This window comes from Zosterops lateralis (genome assembly GCF_965231275.1).
Source record: "Zosterops lateralis genome assembly, chromosome: 2".
Lineage (NCBI taxonomy): Eukaryota > Metazoa > Chordata > Aves > Passeriformes > Zosteropidae > Zosterops > Zosterops lateralis.
This window is the reverse complement of record NC_139763.1, coordinates 80711241-80733128: the sequence shown is the minus strand read 5'-3', so window position 1 is coordinate 80733128 and position 21888 is coordinate 80711241. Positions and strand designations below refer to the sequence as shown.

Here is a 21888-nt window from a genome sequence, read left to right as displayed (position 1 = left end):
CAACTCCCATGAAGGTGAATATGGGCTTAGAGATATCTTCAGCTCTGCAGAGGAACTCTGTAACTGGATGCTAAGAAGAGGCTGTTCATACACGGGAAACAAAAGGGCCCTTTATGTAAAAGTAGCTTGTTAGCTTTTTGTTTTTAAGCTGTAGCATGTCTAAGTGATCAGGGTGTCACACTAATAAACTGGCCAATCCCTCTGGAATAGACATTCTTGATGGTGATTTAGAAGGTGCTTTTATACAGTAGCCTCCAACTTCATTACTTCACTGTTTCCTTGGATACTGAACATTTTGCATATAATTACAAGAGGGATGTTAACAATGCTTCCTGGTTCTAATGGTTTTAATAAAAGTTTTTCATATTGCTTGGTTAGTGGTTCTCTTTTTCCTTTAATATTCTGTATCAGAGAGGAAGAACAAAAGGAAGTGATTCTTGTCAGCTAATTTGCACAAATTCTTTTGAGCCAAGAACAGGTTTTATTTCTTAGAGTGTGGAAATCCTGCATACTGTTTCTGGAATTATGTTGTTGAATGGGTTGTAAATAGGGGTTAGAGTGCTACTATTCATTGTAACATGAAATTCACACTGTTTGGGAACAATTTTACAATAGTAAAGAAAAAGCTGTTTAAATGCTGGGCAGTAAACAAAACTTGTTAGGAGTGTGAAAGCATTTAAATACTTCATGTGTCTATTTAAGGCTTGGGTATTTTGATAGTGTTCAGTATGTTTCTCAAAGGTACTTTCTGCTCTTTACACACCATCTTGGTTGCCTCAACTCCGGCTGTTGTTTAACAAACAGTTTGAGCTGCCATGGACATGGAAGGGATCCTGCCTGCCCCAGGCACCCGTTCCCATCTCCCTCCCTCCCTTTTGTTCATGGGCATATTTGCAATAGGGCAGCTCAGTCCCCCCTGAGAACAAAATCAATAAAAAACAAATAAACAAAATCCAAATTAAACCAAACCAACAATAACAAAGACAAAACCAATGCCAGAATCATGCATACACACACACACAAACCACAAAAAGTGAAAACAAAAGAAAACCAACAGGAAAAAGCAGGGGAATTCAGCCTGGGACAGCTGCTTTGGTGGCTACGGTGGCTTATCCTGCTGTAAAGTGATCACCAAGCTGTGGCATGAAAGGATTATGCCTGAATATAATTAGGTTTAGTTTTGCAGAGTGTCTGGAACTCTTGCAAAGAAGTTGGTAGGACCCTTCAGGCTGTGGTGCCCAGGCTCACACAGTGATGCACTGTCTGTTGTGGCCCGTCATGGATGCTGCACATGAGCATGAAGCTCTGTGTGTGTGACTTCCATGGGTTTTGCATGCCTCATTGTTCCACTGGCTGCAGAGGATGCTTTCCTATGCACTTGGGGAACATCTGCTTGGGAGCAATGTTTTTGCATGTCAAAAAAAGAATTAGTGCTTTTGTGTTCTTCAAGACCCCATTAGACCTTGGGATAGTCCCTAGAAACAGAGCAACAAGGAATTAAATTCTGAAATGTCTGTAACTGTCACAGGCTGTGTACTTACATGAGGTATGAGGGCAGCTGGGTGTGATGAAATGGGCTGTACATGTGTGCTTGTGTTCTCACCCTCACTCAAACTAGAAGTGAGCTCTCTTAGTGGAAGATGGTTTCAAGTTCAAAACATTGTGTGGTTTTTTCATGTTGAAAGAACTACTTTAGATTCCTGCTTATGCTTTTTCTTCAGAGAAACAATATATTGTGTAGTTAATTTAATAAAATAAAAGCATTTTTCCAAACACCAGAGAATACAGAATTTATTAAAGTGGCATTTGAAGATAAATTCTAGGGATGTATATGAGAAGGTTTTTTTAACAATATACTCAGTTTTATTGAAGTCCTCACAGCAGCTTTCATATGCCAAAAGCTATTGGCAGTCTTTTCCCATCAAAGTGGTACAGAACTATATTATATACAGATATTTTGTCCTTACCCATAATAATTTCACAAGAGAGGAGGCAAACTGCTTTTTTTTCCCCTTCTGCGTGGATTTGTAAGTTTCCTTTAGTAAGCTAAATACACTGCTATTTTATGTATCTTTTTTTTTCCCCTGCATAGTTTCATTTTAAAAACACAGAGGAAACAGGTTAAATTATTCCCATTGGTTTTGATCTTTGACCTGATGCTCTCTGAAACAAATTCTTTTGGTTTTTTACTTTTCTGGAGATTTGCAGGGGTCAGGTTTGAAACGGCAGCTGACTTGCAGTCAGTGCATGGTAGAGCCTGAGGAAGAGCTATCTGCTTCAAGTGACAAGTAGTGCCTTCTTACATGGAACTTAATTTTAAACCGAGGTTTCAAATTAAGGAGCAGTGAGCCTCTCTGGGCATGAGCTAAGTGTTTGTTGTTTGGGCTGAAGTCCGTTTTATTTCATCTGAACAGTTTTCTCCTCTTGTCAGAAGAAAAAGGATAAGAGAATAGTGAATATGTGGCCTGAGATTGCCTCTGTGGGATGCTGTAAGAGAGAACATCCATGTACCTTTGCCTAGTGCAGCTCCTGGGAGCTGCATACCATCACAGCACCTTTGGGATGAGGCAGGAGTGGTAGAGCAGCATGGCATAGCCTTGCCTGGGTTTTGAGGGAACAGATGAGATGGTGTGGGGGTTACCAGCACTGATTACTCCCCTCTTGTTGAACAAACAAAAGGTGGAGAGCCAGTGACTGTGTTTTGGGAGCATGGATCAGCAGCTTGGGGACATGGGATCTGCCCCATTTATTGGGCAGCACTAGGTTGGATGTTCAGCATGTGATGTGAGGTGGTCACTTCACTAGCAACTTCTCTGCTTGTCAGAGTGTCTAAGGGATGGGGTGGCTCTATTAGGAAGGTTTATCCATGGGGAGTTAGTGTGGCACCAGCAGGTAGGGAGCAGGCAGACCAAGTAGTCTGACAGCAAACTGATGCACAGGGGGGAGACGTGATGAATGCGTGGTCAGGGAGACTGGGCCTGACCTTACCTTGTGTGTTCAGGTGATTCACTCCAGCCAGTCTTTGGTGTGCATGCCCAGGATTTGGGAGCACAGACTTTGCAACTTGACCTGTGGCTACAAGTTATCCTCACTCCAGGAGAACAAATAGAAAAGGGTGAGACGTTGAGGTGCAGCTGTTCATTATGTTATTTACAATGGCAGCGACCAGGAACGAGTCATAACACTGTTGTTGATATTGTTGGTGTTATTATTATTTCCTCTGCCTTACTGGTCTCCATTTCATGATCAGTGTCCACTTAACTTTCCAAGATCTACATGTAATTTTGAAGACCAAACCCAAACTCCTGATCTGTGAATAAATGATGAGTTTTGAATGGTAGCCACGGCAGTGGTGGTGAGAAACACAACGGTATGAGCCTCTGTTCTGGGAATTTAGCCCAAAAATGCAGTGAGTATCGCTTTGTAGGGAAACCTTCCTGCCCTAGATTTTGCAGGTACTGAGGGCAGCCTAGTGAGTCAGTGAGAGCTGGAGTATGTGGGAGGTGTGTAACCTGTGTAAACTGGAGCAAAAGGCTTGAGACATTGTGCCTGTTTCCTCTGGAAATGGGCTAAGTGTGTGCACTAACCTCACCTTCAAGTGTGCACGGAAATCAGAGACTTAAAGGGCAGTGCTGTCAGGGCAGGGGGAGGCACTTTGCAGTCCAAGCTTTTGTGCCAGACAGTGAGTGTGGGTGCCTCAGAGAAGTCCAGTACCCGTAGGGATTTCAGGAGGTAGGGAGCAGTCTGCCATGGAGTTCATTCCTGCTTCCCAGCGTGTCTGGTGGTGAGGCTCTCCATGAAGCCTGGGCTGATGTGCTTGTTTAAAGTGTTTCATAGAGAAAGGGAAGATTGTAGATCTGTATGGCAGATTCCCATTTTTCCATGCATTGCTCCTGTAGTTATTTGAGGAACATGCTTCTCCAGAGGGAAGCATGGAGCTGTCTTAGTGAGGAGAGCTAAAAGAAAGCTGAGCATCTTTTTTTCTTTTTTCTTTTTTTTTTTCTTTTTTTTTAAAATTTTGTATGCTTTTGACATTTGAAACTGGATCATAAATGAAAATACCCTTTTTCTGAGGTTCTGCCTCTTATGCCAGATATTTTAAAGGCACTTTTCCAAGGTTATTATCAAAAATCTGCATTAAGAGATACCTCATTTAATCTAACATATGCTGATTGCCATGAAGATATTTTCAACAGATTCTCTGCCATGGTGTCTGTTATTCTTCAGGACATAAATAACTGCTGGACTGTAGATGACTCTGTGGGTAACTGGTGGCTTATGGGTAACCTCTTTTCTGGCACAGAAATAATGGGTTGTTTGTTCCTTCAGTTGAAGTCCTGATGTGTTTTGATGTTTCTGATTTACATTTTTAGCACTGTTCCTGATACCATTCAGTGTTCCGTGAACAATCTTTAAACTTAGTGTTTATTTTGGAGCGTTGGTTTTCCAGCAAACAAATATGTGATTAGCAATTAATGGTTTTGCTATAAATAAACAAAAGCAAACAGTTCAGCTTTAAATAGTGATCTCTGCTCTGTGGCGCTTTTAATTTAACCGTGCCTGCAAAGTTGAACCTTTCCAAACACGCAACTGGCGTTGAGGGACTCCCAGCTGTGGTGACTGAACTGGCTGAGTTGGAAAGCTGAAGCTGTGGTGGTTTGAGTTAATGTATGGTTAGCTAAAAGGTGGTTATTGTCTCGAATATCTATGCATGAGCCGACCACTGGAGTGGGGAAGAATCGTGGTTTCAGTATGGATGAAATGTTTGAATGTGGAAGGAGTTCCCACATGCTGGAGACTTCCAGTGCTGTGCTTTTCCTTTAAGGGCTGCTCTGGCTGATGGTGACTCGTGGAGATGGCACTAGAGATGCTACCAGAGGCTCTTCCACACAGCCAAGACAGATCTGTCTCTCTAAGTGCCACAGATGCTCCCTTGTGGGCATCAAAAATAGTGTGTTACTATATTCCCTTCAAAATAATTCGATTTAGCACCTTGTTAGATTAGAAATTTGAACATTTCTAATGCATATAGTAGTCCAAGGCCAGCTTTGTTGGAGAGCTTTCCTCCTTGCAGTGATTCAACCTTAACGCATGAGCTGGAAAGAAATTTCTAGGTTTCTCTCAGAACTGTTAGGTTTAAGGCTGACTCCATCTTCTTTTCTATTTCCCACATGATGTCTGCAGTGTGTATTCCACTTATCTGAGAGAAAGTGTGATTTATTTGACCTGATGTAGCTGTGCATTGCTTTTTACTGAGGCAGGTTAACCAACTACTATGACTTGAGCTGGATGTAATTTCAAAAAGTAATGGCAGCAGCCTGCTCTCTAAATACTGCCTCTTTGAACAAATTACAAACATTCTGATTCTTTTGCAGAAAAAGTTGGAGAGCAGCCACTGTATTTATTGACAATCCTTTGTTTTGTTTTTCTTTTTTGTGATCAGTTGTGGGCTCTTACAGTTTGTCCAAGTTTTCAGAGACTCTTTCATTGGAGGGCCACTGAGAGGCAGATTTTGGGGAGCTGACTTTCAAGAAGGTGGCTGCTCTGCAGTGCCTAGCAGCCAGACCTATGTACATACCTCTAGTTGATTGTAGACAACTCCAGTGTGTTGCTCCAGAAAAGCAGCTCCGTGTTATGCCTGTGACACAGCATCAAGTGCCAGCACCCTGCAGATTCCTGCCCTACCAAAAGAGAAATGTTCATTGCTAAATCTAGGTTTTGTTCTCAAATCTCAAACTTGTTGAGAATCTCAATCAAAATATTTTCTCCTTCCACTTCCATCATGATCTCTTTTTATTCCTGTGTGTCACAGCTCTCTTGAAGAAAAATGACACTGCAAAACCAATAATTCAATTCTTAGCCTCAAGAAAGATTTTTTTCTTTCTTTCTGACTAGGTTAGGAAGATCAAGCTAGTTCTCAGGTGGTTGTTCTGTTTAATTGTGATTTTGTTTAAAGGCACCTGGCTACATTCGTGTGTCTTTTTTAGTGTAGAATGAAAAGCTTTATCCTACAGTCTCTTTGTTAAGTCCTTACTGGACTATCATGATTTTGATTTGGCATCTCATAATCATAGAACCATAGAATGGTTAGGGTTGGGAGAGATCTTTAAATATAATCTGGTCCAACCTGCCAGTCTTTTCCCTTAATCTCCATTTTATGTTGTGCGTTCTGCATGGAGCTGTCAATGGTGAAGAAGCTTTTGTATATGCATCTCTATTTTCAATCTCCCTTCATTTGCCCATCTATAAAGGTCTGGACCATTTGAGCTGCCTTACCTTCCCTCACGGAGTGTCTGAGGGAGATATATAGTATTTTTTTCCTCTGAGAGTAACAGCTTACTGCTGCCTTTATACCTACATACCTATTTATGGCCCTGGAAACAGTAGTTGTAAATCTCATGGACTTCTTTGTTACTATAAACTATATCCAAATAGTTTATACAAGCCTCTGCAAGCTGTCAGAAGGAGTATGTGCAGGATCTCAAACACAGAGCAGACCAGAGGCAGCAACTGGCAGTAGCTGGGACTAGCAAGTGTGAGTTTGCAGGAAAACAACCATGGAAGAGAGTTCATGGTGGGAACTGACCTTTGTGTGGCAAAGGTGGAATATGCTTTTTTAGCTGCAGGTAGATCACCTTCACGTCAGTGCTAGATATCAAAAAGGGCTTATTTCATTGCTTTGTTTCACCAGGTATTGTAAAAAGTTGAGATTCAGATTCTCCAGGGTTTCGTACAAAGACTATCTCATCTCAATTGCATTATTATTATTATTATTATTATTATTATTATTATTATTTAGTGTTATTATTTAGCATTATTATTTGCATTATGGTAAGGGCAGAGTTGCAAAAAGCCCAGTCAAATCACTGCTCAAGTCCCACTGTATGCAGCTGGAATGTGCCCCATGGCAGGCTGTGGTCCTGCTCCTCATCCTCGGCAGCCTCTGGGTGTGTGAGTAGAGCTCTTGGCCCTAAGGATCAGAGGTACAGCTTGGTAAAGCTGGCTTTTTGGAGGAAGTCCAAATTTACTTGTGGTGAAGGGAGAGCTGGGGAAAGACCAGCAATGACAGGAGTGGGACTCATCAATGCTGGATTTTTGCTGCTGACATTGCACCTTGAAAGAGCTTTCAAGCTATGACTCCTTGGACTGGGGTCAAAGTAGATTTATGAATAAAACATAAGGGGGGGAAAAAAAAGGCCAGATAAGCAAGAAATAGTATCATTGAATGTGTTCCATAGGGAAGCCCCCATGAAAATAACTGTCTGATTTTGAAAGTGCCCCAAAGCATCCCCATTTTACAGTGACTAAGAAGCAGGAGCCAGGGGGGATTTGAGATACACAAAGCGTGAAAACTGGATAGCAGCCTTTGTTTCCCTGGAGGCAGACCACCGAGGGACAAGCTCAAATCCTTTGTAAGGTGGCTCCCAGGAATTCACTTCTGACAGATCTCACATGGCGGCAAATTATTCCTCCCCCCTTCTCCTACAATTTCCTCCGGCCGTGTTTCATCCTGGAGAGGAAAGGGAGAGTCCAGCAGACCCTTTGCACCATTTCTTTGGGAAAAAAAATGATGCTCAGCTCCTGCTTGCAAGTGGAAGCGTTCGCTGATGAGCTGATACTTGGCAAAAATTGGTGTTGTATGGAAAAAATCCCCAGCACCTGCTAGCAAAACAAAGTTATTCATAACATACGGCTGGGTGGCTAAATCTTCACTTCCTAGGGGACGGGCTGAATTACACTTGCTACACGCTGAGGGGCCTGTCTCCCGTGTGGAATGACATGCAGGCAGCAGGAGGATTTGCAGCTCTGAGAAAGGTTAGGATTTATAGTGCTGTCTCTTGCAAGGGCTTACTCTGCAGAAATGATCATTTTGTCTTCACCTTCTCTTTTGGGGATAAACACATCATGATATAATCATATACATGGAAAAGCAGATCTTCGTGCTCATCGGGGAGCAGGTAGCTCCATGAATATATCTCCTGTAGTAAATCTGTCGGTGTCAGTAAGGTTTTTTTTCACCTCCTGCCTAGACTCAAACAGAAATCTTTAATTCATTTCGGTATGGCACAAGTTCTAAATTCTTATTTGTATTCTGATTTCTTTTCCTGGCCAGTAAATTGATAGCCTTTTCTAACTGGGTGAATTATTGTGGCGTGCAAAGAAGTTGTTTGGCTAGGGGAAGTGTTGTTCAAACAGGCTTTTTTTCCCCTTACTTCCTATTCATTTGACAACATCCTAGTGATACTGCCTGTGTAATGAGACGAGAGTTAAAAAATCAATGTCCCTCTCTAGTCTCTCTTCAGCTTTGCAGGTAGAATGACACCTTAGTCTTTAAACTCTTAGATTGATATCTTCATGTCCCTAAATAATAATTTCCATGAGTTCGGAAGAGTTTTCAATGGTTATGTGTTATGGAAGAGACTTCTCCTAAGAGGGCACTGACATACATAGCTCTCACCTCCTGATTGCAGTATTGACAATGGATTTGTTGTCAGTTTTTTTTCTATCACTGATGCAGCATGATGTAAGCTTTTTGTAGGTGACAACTGCAGAACTACTACAGTGCTTTGCAATCTTCCTTGTATCTTTTTTTGCAGCTCTTCATGGCCTGGTCATGCAGAAGTTTTTGTGTAGTCAGATTGCTGTTGTTGATAGAAAAGAACGCTGAGAAGAGGTTTCATGCCTTGTGTTTTGATTGTTAGACCACAAGAATAGATTGGCTGCTGTCGATGTTGATGTTTGAATGACAGTAGTTACCTTGAAAGATAAAGACTGCTTCCAAAGAAATCAAGAGCTTCTGTTTCTGCAGCAGACTCATGACTTCTCTATGTACTATTTAGACTTCATGTGCATGTGATGTTACTGTACTTCTGCTTTGTTAAAATACCTTTACATTTTCAAATATACCTTTTTTGCTGCAAAACTGCTAATTTAGTAAAATTTAAATAGCTACAATTTGAAAGAGAGTTGTGACAACTGTCTCAAGAAAGCAGCAGTAATTTTGAATTGTCCATACCACGAGGTCTCCAGTCCTGTCCTGTGTGAGGAGACATGCTTCCTCTCCCAGCTTCACCAAGAGAAATGCAAATTAAGATGAAAACCTTTCAGTCAAGGTTTCTTGACCCCTTTTTTTCCCCATACACATGGATGCATAAATACCTCAAGTCTCAGAAATTTATCTGAAGTTGAGAAAATTTTTTTCCTCCTCATAGCCCAGAGGATTTATATATGAGCTCCATTGGGTTGCTCACCCTTCGTTGGGTGAGGCTGGAAGTTAAAGCACAGATGGGTTTCTTCTGTCTTCAAAGGACACATAAAAAAGTCCTTAGTGGTTGCTTTGTATTAGCTAGTCACATTGCCTGAATTAATTTGCCTAATGGCCAACTGGAAGCATGCTCCCAGAGTATAACTGGGCTTGGAGGCAAAGTAGGGAGAGAGGAGAAGGCTCTTTTGTTATCCCTTCTGTGGCCTGCTAAAAGCTTATTCCTCCTGTTTGCTGAAGAAATTTTCCTGCTGTATTCCTTATATTCGATAAAAGACCTTTTGGCTCTTTTTTACCCAAGAGACATATGCACTGTTTTCTTTTTCAAGTATTTTATGGTGTGGAGATCTTTGGACTTAGAAAAATTAGCCTAGGGAGTAGGAGTCAAACCAAGGAAGAGATAGCACTTGTTTCATATCGGCATGTTGAGTTAGAGCCACATTTTTGTTGTGCGGCAATCCTGGCAGTTCCTGGGACTTCAGTCTTCCTTCTCTGTCTGGTGGGGTGTTATGTTTGGATGCGGCCCAGACTGGAGGTTGCCAAGAGACAAGATGAAGTAAAGGAATGAGGATTATAGTTCTCTTAATTCCTCTGAGGAGCACCAGCCACCTACAGGTCCTTGCAGCTGTTCTGCAAATTTTGGGTCACATAGTTAGTGTCTTTGTTCAAGGAGCAAAGGAAAATGACTCAAATGATGCACTGAATTTAAAATCATAGAGTTCTCGATGATGTTCAAGTTTATTTTAAAGAGTATTAAAAATCAAGACAGACTTCCATTTTTTTCTTCACACTTCAAGGCCAGAGTATTTAATGAGAGCTAGGGTGGAAAGATTCTGGACTCCTATGTTGTGTTATTTTTTCACCTTCTTGGGTAGTTAGAAGGGCATAGTTTCCTTTTAGTCTCTGCTATTGTTGTAGAGCAGTTTTCCTCTCTCAGAAAGCTTTTACGCATTTCTTTTTCCCTGTTCCCTTTTGCCTTATTTACTTTCTTTTTTTCCCTTTTTTTTCTTCATACTAACCATGTTGAGCAGTACTAGGGGATTTTTTTTAGTAGCTCCTGCCCAGACATTTTAAAATCAAGCAAAAGTAAGCACAACCTTTCTCTTCACTTTAAACATAACGGTTTTTTGACAAGAAGTGCCTTTAAAGAAATGCCTCCTAATTTATGGTGGGTTGCTTTGTACTTTGTTTCTGTAACCTATCTCGTTACATTTCCTGTGTGTTAAGTATGTATGTATTATGAGCTTTTAAAAACAAATAACCCAGAAGAAAGGAATTCAGTAAATGAATAAAACATCCTTGGGTTGCCCAAGTGGCAGCTTAATAGCTCATCCATTGGGACTTCCATATAATGATGATAGCCATATAAATATATGGATAGATGAATAACTTCAATGGGGAGCTTGTTACAACTCTGCATACCACATTTGAGATGAAATCAAACCTGAAAGTGCTGCCTGATGTGAAGGTTAAATTTTTCCAGTGCCAACCATGAAATTCTACCTTAAAATACACAATCTGTGTGTGCATACATATGTACACATACTAAAACATGCTTTCAGTAGCTTTCAATAGCTACATATGCTGCTTCTAGGTGGAATGTAGTGTTTCAGGACTGATATTGGTTGCACTGAAGCTCCAAAACTTTGTGGACTATTGACATGACTGGGTTTGCAGCAGTGTGTTTGAGATTAGGTTTTAGCCCCAGCTTTCTTTAAAAATTATGAAATAAATGGAATAGGAGCATAAGGTTGTCATGTTACATTGCCTAGGATATACACAATTTTTTCATTAGGTTCCCCTAATCACAGAGCTTTATAAATATCTACTTTGATGCCTGTCTGCTACAGCCATCTGTAAACATGGGTAAAGCTGAAAGTAAAGTTCCAAATTTTTTGGTAGCAATGATATTCTCAGGAAAACTAATTTCCAGTTATACTGGACTTGAAAACCTGATGTTGATGACCCTGAATGATGGAGAGAAACCAGCTCATGCTGAAGTATGGCATGGACAGGAGAAACTAGGCCACCAAATGAGACATAAATAGGATAAGACAGTTCATTTCCTTACTTCAAAAAATAAGAAAATGAATTTCTAGGAAGTTGTTAAACTGTGAGGAAAGAAGTCTAGGTGCTCATATGAAACATAACATCAGTCTCTTTTGTAAGCCAGTAAAATTTCTCTTAGGAGGAGGAGAGATGGGTATTGTGGTATAGACAAAGGATGCTGAGGTGCTCTTCATGAAAGGCAGCAATACAGTGATTGTCTGTTGATGGTTTTTATAATGCACATCACAGAAGAAGTCCAGCCCTTTATTTTCCCATGAGTTGTTTCTTGTTATAATTTCTCATTTTCATTGACGGAATTTCCTCAGCAGTTTATTGTATGTTGTGTGTGTGTATATATCTATTTATATAAAATACAGCTAGCATCTTCTCCCACACCAGTCTGAAGCAACAGCTTTTAGTGTCAATACTCAAAAGTGATCACATAAAGCCACATGAAAATAAGGGACTTCGATATTTTCATACTGGTGGATTAAATAGACAAATGTTTGTTCTGAAGAATAAGGTGCCACTGCTGATTTTTCAGCTGAATCAATCGCACAAACAATAAAATAGTCTTTTCTAGATGAAGTAGAATAATTCCATCATGGAGGTCAGCCTAAGCATGGAGAGACCTGTTCCCTCAAGTACCCAAAGCATATTGGAGAATTGTGCTTATTTGATGTTTGAACTGTGTGGAACAAGATATTAATCATAGGACTCACATGCTATGTGCACAATAATTGAGTGGGCATATTCAGAAAAGGAACTGCTACAAATGACATTTGTTGGCTACTGGGGATGCAGGTCCAGAAGGTGATACAATCTTATATTTTTATTTCCTTTTTTAAAGAGTTTATTTATTTTCTTTTTTTTTAGTGCAATAGAAAAGAAAGTAAGAAGGAAACAAAGGGGAGGGATAACTGCACATGAAAATAAATGTATTGAAAGATGAGTGCTTTGAAAAACACTTGGGAGAACTGACCAAATTGATCAGTATATTAAACAATGGGATATAGACTGTGGGATCAGGAAGTTAAGTGTTGTGTGTGCACATTGCAACATCAATATGATAAATTGGTTATTGTTAGTACCGTAACTGCAATTCTCGCTCTGTTACATTGGACGTGATAACTAATGTTAATTCATATTCCAAAACTTGCATGTAATTTATAAATCTCCGTGGTGAAGCTGAAATCTGGTTGGAAATTTAAGTTAATCTGTATCATTTACACCGTTTTCTATCCTTTTCCTTCCTGTATTCTAGCTTGGAGAAAACTACATTTTCAAGTAGCTTTTAAATGACAGTGAGAACAACGTGTGTGTGCAATGGTTCTTTCAGTAATTGCCTTTTAAAATCGATTTTTATGATTTTCACAAGTAGCAGTGCATGTACTCTATAACAAAGACACCTATTCCCACTGTCTTGTGGTAGCACCTGCCTAGTTTCCTGAGGCTCCTTTCCTGTGCTTTCGAAGAGGAAGCGATAAGCAGGACTTGGCTCCCAGCTTCTATGGTACCCTCCAGCAGCCTTCAGCCAGTGCCTCCACTTACTTTATCTCTGCTTAACCTCACAATTTAGATTCTTGAAGTGAAGCACTGGGCCTTTTCTGAATGTATCTGTATTTAAAATAATGACTGCATAATGACTTTCTAATTCAGCTTGTTCTTGGTGGCTCAAATTTCATCATTCTTAAATGACCATGGGAAAAAAAGGTAACATTTGACTATCACGGTGCTATATACATACGTAAATCCTGTCTCTCTTCCAAACATTGTGACTGAAAATGCATTTTCCAATATGCTCTGAAAACAAACAAATTTAGGCTTGGTTGGAGCTGCTGATAAATAACAAAAAATAGTTTCTGTGGTTCATTCTTCTATATAAATTTATACAAATATGCATGGCTTTTCATTTTTTTTTCACTGTGATCTTATTCTGGACTGTGTGCACATATGTATGGATGTGGTAGGGTTTTTATGTTTAAAAAGTGTGCATATACGTAGTTATAAATATATGTACATGTGTGTGCATGTACATATATGCTACTCAGACAGGTGTGAAAATACCCAGAGCTGGTGTGATTGTGTGTGTGTGTGTGTGTGTGTGTAGTGTTCTCCCTTTCTGTTTTGTTAAATAACTGGTGAATTGATATTACATAGGTTTTACTTCTGATTAGAAATTTCATAATTTTGACATGTCACGTCACAGTGCAGTTTTTATCTCTTGATCATCTGTGTCTTGTTTGCTCTCTGTCACAGGGTCAAAGAATGATGTGATGGACGTGAATATGGGCCGCTGGTCAGGCTCACGGCTACCTCCGTCATGCCTTGCCCTTCTGATTGTCAAGTTCCTGGCCTCCGTTTGCCAGGTGGCTCACGGGACTGCCCCGCTTGGCTTTCACTTCACACATTCCACTTACAATGCCACGGTGTACGAGAACTCCGCAGCCAGGACCTATGTCAACAGTCAGACGAGGATGGGCATTACCATGGCTGACCTCTCATGGGATATCAAGTACAAAATAGTGTCTGGTGATGATGAAGGTTTTTTTAAAGCAGAGGAAGTCATCATTGCTGACTTCTGCTTCCTCAGAATAAGGACTAAAGGTGGGAATTCTGCTATATTGAACAGAGAAATCCAGGACAACTATTTATTGATGGTAAAAGGGTCTGTCAGAGGAGAGGACTTGGAAGCATGGACAAAAGTGAACATCCAGGTTTTGGATATGAATGACCTAAGACCTTTGTTTTCACCAACCACATACTCTGTCACAATAGCAGAAAGCACTCCCTTAAGGACTAGCATTGCACAGGTGACTGCAACAGATGCAGATATTGGGTCCAATGGTGAATTTTATTACTACATTAAAAATAAAGTTGATCTCTTCTCAGTTCATCCTACGAGTGGTGTGATCTCCTTAAGCGGCCGGTTAAATTACGATGAGAAAAACAGATACGACCTTGAGATTTTGGCAGTGGACCGTGGGATGAAGCTTTATGGAAACAATGGCGTAAGCAGCACTGCCAAGCTTTATGTTCACATTGAACGTATAAATGAACATGCCCCAACAATAAGTGTAGTAACCCACATTCCCTTCCCATCAGACAAGGAACCTACCTATGCAGTTGTTAACGTTGATGACCTAGATGAAGGAGCCAATGGAGAAATAGAATCTGTTTCTATTGTGGCTGGAGATCCTCTAGAACAATTCTTTCTGACTAAAGAAGGAAAATGGATGAATGAGTACAAAATCAAAGAGAGAAAGCCTATTGATTGGGACAGCTTCCCTTATGGTTACAACCTCACTCTCCAAGCTAAGGACAAAGGATCTCCACAGAAATTTTCTGCGGTCAAACTGGTCCATATTGCTAGTCCCAAGAAAGAAAGTATCCCCGTGAAGTTTGAAAAGGAAGCATATGATATTTTGATCAGTGAATTTTCACCTCCTGGTGTGGTTGTTGCAGTAGTTAAGCTGATGCCTGAGCCACAGGGTGTGGAATATAGATTATCTCCTAGTGAGGAAGCTGAGTATTTTAAGATCAATCCCAACACAGGTCTTATTACTACTGCTCGTCCTTTGAAAATCATTGAGAAGGACCTCTATGAATTAGAAGTATATGCAAACAAAGGTGGTGATTTAAAAGCACAGGTTACTGTCAGGTTAGAGGATGCCAATGATCACACCCCAGAGTTCCAGCAGCTCTCCTACAGCTCATTTGTCAATGAAAGTGTCCCAGTGGGGTCCAGCGTTTTGGCAGTGTCAGCAGTTGATGAAGACAGGGGAGAAAATGGATACATCACGTACAGTATTGCCAGTCTGAACTCACTGCCATTTACAATAAACCAGTTTACAGGTGTCATCAGCACATCTGAAGAACTGGACTTTGAGTCCTCACCAGAAAGCTACAGGTTCATTGTGAGAGCTTCTGACTGGGGTTCTCCCTACCGCCATGAAAGTGAGGTGAATGTCACCATATACATAGGCAATGTCAATGATAACAAGCCCCTCTTTGAAAAAGTGGCCTGTCAGGGAGTGATTTCATCTGACTTTCCTGTTGGTGGTCACATCACTGCTGTTTCTGCAATAGACATAGATGAGTTAGAGCTTGTGAAGTACAAAATAATTTCTGGAAATGAACTTGGCTTTTTTTATTTAAATCCAGACTCTGGTGTCCTGCAGCTTAAAAAATCTCTCGTTAACTCTGGCATAAAGAACAGCAATTTTGGCCTTAAGATAACAGCAACTGATGGAGAGAACTTCGCTGATGCAATGTTTGTTAATATTTCAGTAGTTCATGGGAAAGTGTCTTCAAAGACCTTTAGCTGTAGAGAAACTAGAGTTGCTCAGAAGCTAGCAGAAAAATTGCTCAAAAAGGCAAAAGCAAATGTAAAGCTGAATTTGGAAGATGGTTTTCTTGATTTTTATTCAGTCAACAGGCAGGCACCTCATTTTGACAAATCTTTTCCTACTGATGTCAAGGTTTCAGAAGATCTTCCAGTTGGTGCCACCATCCTGAGGATAAAAGCCTATGATGCTGACTCAGGCTTTAATGGAAGAGTACTTTATACAATTTCTGATGGTAATGTAGATAGTTGTTTCAACATTGACATGGACATGGGGATACTTAGTGTTCTCATGCCTTTGGACCGTGAAAAAACAGAGCTCTATCTCCTTAATATTACAATTTATGATTTAGGTAATCCACAGAAATCTGCATGGAGACTACTGACTGTCACTGTGGAGGATGCAAATGATAACAAGCCTGTTTTTTTACAGGACAGTTACTCGGTTAATATTTTAGAAAGTACAAGTCTTGGTACAGAGATTATCCAGGTAGAAGCCAGAGATAAAGACCTAGGATCTAATGGTGAAGTGACTTACTCAGTACTGACAGACACCCATCAGTTTGCTATCAACAGTTCCACAGGAGTGGTGTATGTGGCAGATCAACTAGACCGGGAAGCAAAAGCAAACTACACACTGAAGATTGAGGCTAGGGACAGAGCAGAGAGTGGCCATCAGCAGTTCTCCGTTGTGCCCCTGAAGGTTTTTTTGGATGACGTTAACGATTGCTCTCCAGCCTTTATCCCGTCCAGCTACAATGTGAAGGTCCTTGAGGACCTGCCGGTTGGCACAGTCATAGCTTGGTTGGAAACTCATGATCCAGACCTGGGCTTGGGAGGCCAAGTGCGCTACTCGCTGGTGAACGACTACAACGGGCGGTTCGAGATCGACAAAGCCAGCGGCGCCATCCGCCTGGTCAAGGAGCTTGACTACGAGAAGCAGCAGTTCTACAACCTGACCGTGCGTGCCAAGGACAAGGGGCGCCCGGTTTCTCTCTCTTCTCTTTCTTTTGTGGAGGTTGAAGTGGTGGATGTTAACGAAAATCTTTACACTCCTTATTTTCCTGACTTTGCTGTCATTGGATCTGTCAAGGAAAACTCCCGCATTGGAACAAGTGTTTTGCAAGTTGTTGCTCGAGATGAGGACTCTGGAAGAGATGGGGAGATCCAGTATTCCATCAGGGATGGCAGTGGTCTGGGGAGATTCAGCATCGATGAAGAAACTGGTGAGTTTTGTTTATAATTTCTCCTTCATAGCCGTTTTTTTCAAAAGTAAAACTGAGGCATAATTGTTTTCTACCCTTAACAAGAAATTCAATTCTTCTTAACAGGCAAGATAGAATTCTAAGTAAGGATTTTCCAGGCACAGCAGTGATGTGATTTAATTACCTGGTTACATTCATCACTCTTGTGGATGTGAAATTATACACATTCCTTTTCAGCAGCTATGTGATGACTCCATTTAGAAGGCAGTGATAGTTGCAGAATGACTGACTCGCTTCCAGTCACTGCATTATCTGTTGATCACTATGAATTACTCAGGCCACCTCCATAGAGTCACAATACTCATGACCTTGAATCCAGTGTTAAACTCAGTGAAAGGAAATAAGGAACACGAAAGAAAGATTATTTTGTCTTAAAACCTATTTGTGGTCTTGTTCTTGTTGCTGGGAGTCATTTTTCATGGGAGTTATTCTGGAATGATACGCCATCCTGTGTAATACACTTTATTCTAGCATGGCATTTATCAGTGTTGGTGTGCTTGTGTAAAAGGTGGAAATCCAGAGAAATGTTCATAGTTGTAAATGACCTGTGCTAGCTTTCCTTTGGTGATGGTAGTATTATAAACATTGCTGTTAGAAAGCATTGTTAATATAGTGAAGGTTTTTCAGATGCTGAACTTTATTACCATACCACCCTATTGGAAAATGTTCAAAATACTAAAGTATGTTTAGTAAAACACTTAAAAACTGGCTCTTTAAATGTCTCATGGTTGTTGGGAATAATGGTGCAGCTGTGCACCACTAGAAGTAGTGAGGAAATTAGAAAATATTAGTCAACAGTTTCAGAAATTATATTAAATATGTTAGGTCTGTGAGTTTACTGTGGTTTGTATGTCTTCTTCTGAAGCTTTTAATTGAGAATGTGGTATTAAACATAAGATTAAAATGTATGTTTTGGCAAATTCAAACTGTTTAATCAAATGTCAACTTTCTAAACTGAACATTATGAAAAACAGACGACATTACAAATGCTGTGCTCTCATCTAAGTATAAGCAGAGAAAAATATTTTTCTTCTATTTTTGCTGCAGCCTTGCTGCTGCAGCTGTACACAGATGATTGTAGTCAAAACCTTATGTCCAGAAACATCAGACTTGAGTGTCAGAAGTCAAGAGGGCACCTAGTGTAATTTCCAGAAATGTTAGGAAGTCACATATCCTCCAGTGCTCATAGTAGCAGAAGGCATTCAGGCATTGTTATTTACACATTTGGATATGTGTTCCAACATTAAACTCCTGCATTTGAAAATCTTGTCCTACCTACTTATTGAGTAGCATCAACTTCATCTCAATGGGTTCTTTGTAAAGCACTGAGAGGTTGGTGCAAATGCTGCAGCATTGATACAGAAATCTCAGCATTCAACATTTATTGAACTTAAAAGAGCTGGTAGGGAAAGTAATTCAGTGTGTGTCACTCAAAAGTAAAATAACAAGTTTTTTACCCTGTGCTTACACTAGTAGAGGTGATGGCCTAGAATAAATTAGATCCCTTGTTCAGTAAAGTACAAATCATGTTTTAACGTGGGTAGAAGTTAAACTCAGTTTTCCACATTAAATATACTTATTTTCTTTCCAAAATTGACATATATTTTGTGGAGGCAAAAAGCCCCAAATCTCCCAAGATGCAAAGATTTTTCTGCCTTTTGCTCTTTCATGAGTGTTACATGAAAATGAACCAACCTCTGCTATTCCACTTAATTATTCCAGAAGAGACTTGATAATCCAGCAGATCAAAAGATTTGAGATTCTTGTTTTTGATTTCCCCAAATGTTCAATACCACGTAAGCCTTCTTGAAAGCAGTTTGAAGGACATTTTGGGTGCAGAACTGCAGCCAGGACGATGTGGAGGGCAGGGCTTCAGGGTTACTTGGGGTCATGCTGTTGTAAGCTGAATGCAGGATTTGACCTTCCATGTCAAATAGAATGCAACATTAATACTCTGCTATTGAACTGGTGGCAACTTAAATGCTGCTGAATGATGAATCAGCTTTCTAGCTGTAGAAAAGGGCTTAAGTCACATATTGAATTAATTTATGAAGAGATAGCTGTTTATTTACTTTCAGTGCAGTTCATTTGTCACTTTTAAACTGACCAACTCTATTGGCTTATGTACCGTCTCTCCTGAAATTTGTGAAGGTAAGCAGGAGTGTGAAGTACAACAAATCAATATTTTTGGCTGCTGCCTTAATGAAAAGATGACTGCAGCATCCATTATAATCATTAGGGTATAAACTGGGCCAAATTCATCCTCATATATGAGCAGGGTGGACTGCAAGCAAGTCTGTGCTTTCAGCAAAATTCTGCTCAAGTGCATTATTTTTATTTTTCTGAAATATTAGATGTTAATGGTGTTGCCCTGTGTGTTGAATGAGAGGTGCTTTTGCTCCCTGAGGCACACTGGTACTGAGGAGTTGAAGTGGGAAGAAGCAGGCCTTCATGTTACATACACACTGCACTATGCACTGCACATTTGGTGTCACGGTGGCTTCTTCTTCGACTTCAAATGTATATAGGTGCATAATGGTGCATCCTGAAAAAATGAGACTCAGGGGAGATCTTCTCACTCTCTACAATGGCCTGAAAGGAGCTTGTAGTGAGATGGGAGTCAGTCTGTTCAAGTAACAAGTGTCAGAACAAGAAGAATTAGCCAGGAAAGGTTTAGATCGGGTGTTAGGGAGAATTTATTCACTGAAAGATTTGAGAGGCATTGGAACAGGCTGCCCAGGGATGTGGTGGAATCACCATCTCTGAAAGTGTTCAAAACATGTGTGGGTGTTGCACTCATGGCTTAGTGATGGACTTTGCAGTGGGTTAATGGTTGGAATCATGATCTTGGAGGCCTTGTCGAAATGTTTCTGTGATTCTGTGATCTATCTCCACCAAGCTTGATCTAGCTTCTGGTGTGGGTTCCATAACAGGCTATTCTCCATTCTGGTCCATACAGTGGACTGCAGTCAATGAGCTTGGGAGTCTTCTCTATATTGCTCCTCATGGATCCTCCTGCTCAGTGTAAATGTGCAAATCTGAGGGCTGGTGTAGTTTGGTAAGAATGGTACCATGGAGTGAGCCTGGAATTTCCTTCCTACAGTGCTGCTCTTTGCCTCACGTCATATAGAATTGGTTTGGAATATTGTTGTTACAGCATTCACTGCTAAATATGCCAGTTCATATGTGGTGGTAACCAGAAGTATAGCAAGTACTTGCTGGCTAGAAGTGTGAGTCATTTCCTAATTTGCTTCAGTAGATTTACTTTCCATTTCCAGTACAAATCTATAAATAAATAGAAAGTCTCCTGAAGTGGATTGCTGCAGTTCCTGACCTTTCAACTCCATCTGTGGTTTCCCACTACCTTAGATAAAAAATGAAATTTCTCATGGGTTTAGAAGTCAGTCATGATTCATAGCTAAAAATCTGGTTTCAGACTTTCCTAGAGATTAAAAAAAAAAAAAAGAACTTTTTTTTTATTTATTGACTGTTAATATAGCTGTCACAAACATGCCATTTAAAAACCTTGAGCTGAGGAACATGTAATGTGATCCTTCTGTCTCCTGTTCAGAACTGGTGTTGTTGGGGTTTTTTTTGTTTTGTTGTTTTTTTTTCTTGTTTTTTTCTTTTTTTTTTTCTTTTTTTTTTCTTTTTTTTTTCCTTTTTTTTTTGTGTGGTGTCATGTTCATTTTCTTGGAAGCCAGATATGTAATCTCTTATAAAATATAGTCGTTTACAATGAGAACTAGTCACTGCAGGCTTCTTCAAGTCAACAGAAGGAAACAAGCAACTGAGAAATATTAATTTCACCCTAATGTAAAAACATGAAATAAGTTGGGTGAATCATGGCTCTAAAAATGTGCAGAGGTCCTTGTGAGACTAGCTCAGGTAGAGGTCTAATGTGAGTGCCTTGCTTTTGTCAGACGTAGCCCATCCTTGTTAATTGTGAACAAGGATATAATATATACTGTCAGCCTAACTGCTAGGTAATTTGCTATGACTCCTTTCTACCATATTCATGGTTTTAATCTAATTTCTGGGAATTATCTTTCATTCCGGAACCCACACATAAGTGCACTTCTAGAAATAAAAAGTGGAAAAAAGGTTTTTAATAGGGGTAAGAGTAATGTAAATAATAGTTTACGAGTTTTCATTTTCTTACAATACAGTGTTAAAGCTCCCCACCCTTTTTTCTATCTACAGAAATTGATCAGATTGATCTTTTGATCTTGCAGAAGTGACTAGTAACCTTCCCCTTGGGCAACTCTGGTGCTGATGCCTTAAGTTTTAGCCTTCATATTTTTCAGATTCTGTAGTGCATTAGTATTTAACTCTGAACTTCATACAAATTGTTAGCAAGTTCTCTTCACAGTTTAGTCTGACAAAACAACCCTTTTCCAGCTGGAGTACCAAGAGACTGTTGCAGCTTCAGGCCCAAGAAGTAAAAACAACAGCAAGTTGAGGAGGGGAAACTGAGAGGATGGGACTTCATGACCTGAAGCTGTAATTGGACAATTAACCCCAATATGTAAATGGATCAAAAGTTATAAAAGTGTGAAAAGGTGTGACCCGTGATCCACCTTGGGTTCATCTTGGGCAGAGCCCCAGCTGGGCTCTTGTACTGCCCAAGACATATCCTTTGTATCCTTTAAGGTCTTTTAAGAAATACCTATTTTATTCCTTTAACTCTGTCTAGCCTCTGTTCCAGGTAGCCTCTTTAGGCATCAGCGCTATAGAGAAGCTGGAGTCATTTCCTCACATTTAGTACTGCTTCCTGCCTGGTGTGCATCTCCACTCTCTTTGCCAGTCTGCTAACGGCAGTTCCTTAGAACAAAACTGTGTAAAACCCACTCTTCTATCTCCAGATCGTTGTGACAGACAATGAGCAGAGATGTAAAAAATTTTGGAGGATGAGAGTGTGCTCTGGATTTCCATCACAGGTTAGCTCAAATAGTTGTGAATACTCT

The 21888-nt window shown here is 40.2% G+C and overlaps 1 protein-coding gene across 7 annotated transcripts in view; it reads left to right on the top strand.

The window, feature by feature from the left end:
- Window positions 1–21888, top strand: part of FAT3 (FAT atypical cadherin 3) — a 333029-nt gene that overhangs the window by 7493 nt on the left and 303648 nt on the right. For all 7 annotated transcript variants that reach the window (XR_014589261.1, XM_083854350.1, XM_083854348.1 and 4 more), the window contains exon 2: window positions 13571–16882. Coding sequence is in view for 6 of the 7 variants with exons in the window: in XM_083854350.1 (XP_083710476.1) it covers window positions 13588–16882 (3295 nt within the window). In the remaining variant the exon portion in view is untranslated. The remainder of the gene's footprint in view (window positions 1–13570; window positions 16883–21888) is intronic.